The 4613-nt window shown below is 44.4% G+C and overlaps 1 protein-coding gene across 1 annotated transcript; it reads right to left on the bottom strand.

Moving 5' to 3' along the window:
- Nucleotides 1-288: 288 nt before the first annotated feature.
- On the bottom strand, nucleotides 289-2886 carry LOC138902857 (protein MLP1 homolog). Its single transcript, XM_070190758.1, has 4 exons — nucleotides 2668-2886; nucleotides 1252-1860; nucleotides 1061-1168; nucleotides 289-906 (listed from the first exon to the last, which is right to left on the bottom strand). The coding sequence occupies exons 1-4, from the start codon at nucleotides 2884-2886 to the stop codon at nucleotides 289-291; spliced, it is 1554 nt and encodes a 517-aa protein (XP_070046859.1).
- Between the last annotated feature and the right edge of the window lie 1727 nt (nucleotides 2887-4613).

Below are 4613 nucleotides of genomic sequence, written 5' to 3'. Positions count from 1 at the left end.
TCGGCCTAATTCAAGAGCCTAAAGGGCAAGTTTATTTATGAGTTCGAAAAATCATATTCACTCAATTAAAACCTAAGGGTCACCCTACTCCGAGTTCGAGCAAGTACTCACTCGATTATAAAATCTACACTAGTAAGGCTTCGATCAAATTGCCTAAGCCTCGAACTTATGAATAAAAGTTTCATAAGGCATAAATGAAACAAAATTTTCAAAAGGCAAAAATTGAAATAAAGACAAGTCGGAAAGGAAAGAGATCTTTATATATATGAGAATAATTACAAGGTCCGATCAGGATCCTATACAAAAGATCAAAAGTGAAAAATCATAAGGTTCGTAATTTTCTCCGAGGGCAGCCTCTTCTCCATAGAGGTCCTCCCCATTCTCAGACTCGCTCTTGCTGCCATCATCATCATCATCATCGGAAGAGGCCAGCGCTCCAGTTTCAGCTTCAAGCTCTCTAGCCTTTACTATCTCGTTGGTAAGATCGAAATATCGAGCGTGGATCTCCTCGAGGGTTTCCCTCCGAGATTGGCATTTGGCGAGTTCAACAATCCAATATGCTCGAGTTTGAGCGCTCTTGGCTGCCTCTCTTGCTTGGACTTGAGTAGCTTCAGCATCGGCTCGGTAGATGGCCACGATCACATCTGCCTCGACCTTTGCCTTTTCAGCTTCAGATTTGGCCTTGGCAAGTTCGAAAGCCAACCGAGCCTTGAGCTCCTCTATTTTCCTTGCTTGAGCCGAGCTCTTCTCCTTCATACCTTGGAGCTGACTTTTGACCGATGATAATTGGGCTCGAGTAGTCTCTTTTTCTGCAGCAAAGCAGTCCATACCTTCTTTCCACTCCAAGGACTCTGCCTTTATTATGTTGACCTCCTCACGGAACTGCTCGATCCTCTCGACCTTTTTCTGCAGCTTTTAGATCAAAATGTTAGCCACCATCCCCGAATCGAGCCCATGAGCTTTTAAGATTTCATTACCTGCTTGACCAGGTCGGTCTGATCTTTGTGAGCCGTGGCCAACTCGGCTCGGAGGTCCTTGATCTGTTCTTCTTTTTGCTTACCGATAAGGTTGAGGGCATTCCTCTCCTCGGTAAGCCTTTGAATGTCAGCCTCGTACCGATCAGCTCGGCTCGAGACTGAGAAAATGCTTCCCGATGAAGCACGGAGGCCTACACAGAAAGAATAAAAGAAGTTAGACAAAACGAGAAAAATGAATACAAGGGTAATACCAACAAGGGGAGTTAGGGCTTACCTGATTCAGAGCTTGCTGCGCTTCACTGCAAAGGCTCGATGCCTCGCCCAAGTCCTTCCTCGAGACCTCCAAGTCACTCAGGCCGATAGTATCTTCGACCCCAGTAAAGTAATCATGGAAGGGGTCCTCACTTCCGTGGGCTCCTTCGATGGAGAGCGTCTTCAAGGCCCGAGCCTCTTGAATCATCTCCTCAGAAAATGAGGGGAGCAGTGGGGAGCCTCCAATTTCTATTGCCCCAAGTGTATCACTTGGGGCGTTCTCCTCATCTCGAGGGGCCTCGACAGTCGTACCCACCATTGGCTCAGTATGGTTAGGGGCTTCTTTGATCCTCGATGACTTGGGGACTTCTCTGAAGTCTCTTCCCGAGACCCCCTCATCTCGAGATGAAGTCTCTGCAGCCTTCACCGATTCAGTGGCCTTTGGGGCCTCGATGCTCATTCCCACTCGGGCCACCATCCTGGAGTCGTCTTCTTCCTCTTTGTCGTCTTCCTCCCTTAGACGCCGAACAAACTCTTTGGTCAAGAGGATGATGTTCTTCCTCGGCTTACGAGCCGCCTTCTTTTTAGGTTCTGGATCCTCGGAGGGTGAGGTCTTTTTCCTCTTTTTGTCCTTCACCGGTTTTGGTGCCAGGATCTAAGTCTCCTCCTCACTAGTTAGGGGCCTCCTAACAGCATCTTTGCCAAGGCCTGTATGAAAGGAAATTAAGTAAGAAATGCTTTAATAAAATCATCAAAGACGTGGAAAAGAGGCTTACCATGAGTTTTGGCCTCCCATCAGCCCTTTGATAAATTGCGCCATGAGCGCTCGGCATACGAAGAAGTCGAGGCCAGGTCCTGAACCCAGCTCTTAAGGTTAGGAATTGCACCGGGCATCCAAACGACCTCTACATCACGGAAAGGGATATCGATGAGAAGAATTAAAGGAGCAAAACAATAAATAGGACCTAACGGTGGGATTGAACTTACGCTTCATATTCCATTTCTCGGGAAATGGCATTTTCTCGGCCGGGATTAGGTCGGAAGCCCTCACTCAAACGAACCGGCCCATCCAGCCTCGGTCCTTGTCCTCTTCTATGCTCGAGAATAGCACTTTGGTAGCCCGACGTTGGAGTTTTATTAACCCGCCTCGATAGAGGTGGGGGTTGTATAACCTGATGAGGTGCTCGAGGGTTAAAGGTATCCCCTCGACTTTGCTCACGATGAATCGGAGCAGAATAACAATTCACCAAAAGGAAGGATGGATTTTGCCTAGGGTTATTTGATATTGACAACAAAAATCAACGACGACGGGGTCGAGGGTGCCCAGCGTGAAAGGGTAAGTGTAAACACTTATAAACCCATCCACAAGGGTGGTGATGTCCTCTTCGGGGGTCGGGATCACCACCTCTTTGCCCTCCCAGTGGCAATCTTTCTTTACCTGCTTAGGGTATCCCTCATTTATCGAGCATATATACCTTGACACTGGCTCACATCGATCGAGAATCGATGAGGCTTTATCGGTCTTAAAATTGGAAGTGAGGACACACCCCCTGGGAACACACTCCTCAGGGCGCGGTTCCGCCGGTGTTTTGCCGCCGGCCAGCCGCGATGAAGAAGCATTTTCCTTTTGAGGAATAGTTTTTGATGTTTTTGCCATTTTTGTATGGATTTAAAGTTAAAAATAGATGGAGATGATAAGATTTGGTGTTTTGAGAAGGGGTTAGTAGTGAAATCGTAGATTTGTAGATGAACTTAGAAGATATAAAAAGCTTTGGAGATTAGAAATTTGAAAGTAAAAGTTCAAAATGGTAGAGAGAGGGGCTATTTATAAATTTCACAACGACGGTTCAAAATTGGCAGTGGCCGACCATCGACTGACGCTCATTTAATGCCTTGGTAACTGTACAGACAAGACGTTTTAGTCACTTGCGTCGCTTACGTCACAAGGATGACGCTATGACAGGTCGAGGTAGAAAATCGAAGGCTCTATTCATTTCTTGCCATTACACTCCAAAAAATGAGGGGACTATCTATATACGGTTAAAACCGGGCCCACCCGATTTTGCTATTTGACCGAGACCGCAAATTTGCATCGAAGGACGGCCTCGTAACGGAATAGGCCATATCACAAGGATAAGGTACCGAGTTCGGAACTGAGTTACCTGTCGAGATCGAGGCTAGTATCGATCGTAGCCAAATGAGACAGACATCGAGTAAGATAGAAGATAACATAATAACAAAAATGTGAGATACTCGTGGCTGGTCGAGGATCATGGCGTAAATCTCTGTGACTGGTCGAGGATCATGGAATAAATCTCGGAACGGATCAAATCAGAAATGGTTAATTAGCTAATCATGGGGTTTCCTTCTGTAATTAGAACAATACCATAAGTAGAATTCCACTACTATATAAAGGAGGTTCTAATCATTTGTAACACACTATTGACATGCATAAAAGCCATACAATTCTCTTTCTCGTTCATATTATTGTTCATCAGTTTATTACACTTTAATTATTCTTGCATCAATTAGTTCGAGGGTGTCCAAACTCGAGGGCTGAGTTCCATTCTAACATCGGTTTACTTTACTTTATTGTTAATTTCTATTATTCATCCTCACATTTATCAATTGGTATTAGGTGAAATCACGTGTTCTTAAAACCATATTATAAGTTTAATTGTTATCCAATTTCAAGGGTAAACAACTACATTTTGCATGAATATTCCAATGATCTATCTCTTTGGGTCGTATGGTACGCGGGATAAGGTGAGATAAAGTGGGATTAAGTGTGGTACTGTGTACGGGTAAAATCGGGGGCAATGTCTACCTCGATTCCCCGATGAGAGAATAGAGGGGGAGCACATATTCATGAGATTATAATCGGGGCCAGAGACCTTTCATATAGAGACCATATACCCAACGTCGGACATGGTAAAGCGATACACTCTGGACTGAGTATAACTCCTAGACCTCGGGAGATGCGGTGTACAGTTATGCAGAACGAATAGGAGACCGTACGTAATACTCGTCCTCAACCGGACATTACGGCGCGAATCTCGTTCAGTCATGATTATGGATCAATAATTATCGGAAAAAGAAGATTTTTCCATTTTCTAGACTTATAATAGGATTGAAACTCTCCTACTATATACATGGGAAGTTTTTCTTTAGTATGGCACATTCTAACATGTAAGTCAAAGCAATAAAAGTTTATTTTTGACTTCTAGCTACTGTTAAAAACTTTTCTCACTTGTTTTCTTCCTCATTCACGACTAGGCTTAAACCGAGAGTCCAATCGAGGACAAGGTCACTGTTCAATCTAAGATCAGGCTTGGTCATAACATTGCGATTGGTTTGATCATTTATTTCATCTTTAATTCATTT

The sequence above is a fragment of the Nicotiana tomentosiformis genome, chromosome 12, assembly GCF_000390325.3.
Source record: "Nicotiana tomentosiformis chromosome 12, ASM39032v3, whole genome shotgun sequence".
Taxonomy (NCBI): domain Eukaryota; kingdom Viridiplantae; phylum Streptophyta; class Magnoliopsida; order Solanales; family Solanaceae; genus Nicotiana; species Nicotiana tomentosiformis.
This window is presented reverse-complemented; position numbering and strand designations above follow the sequence as displayed.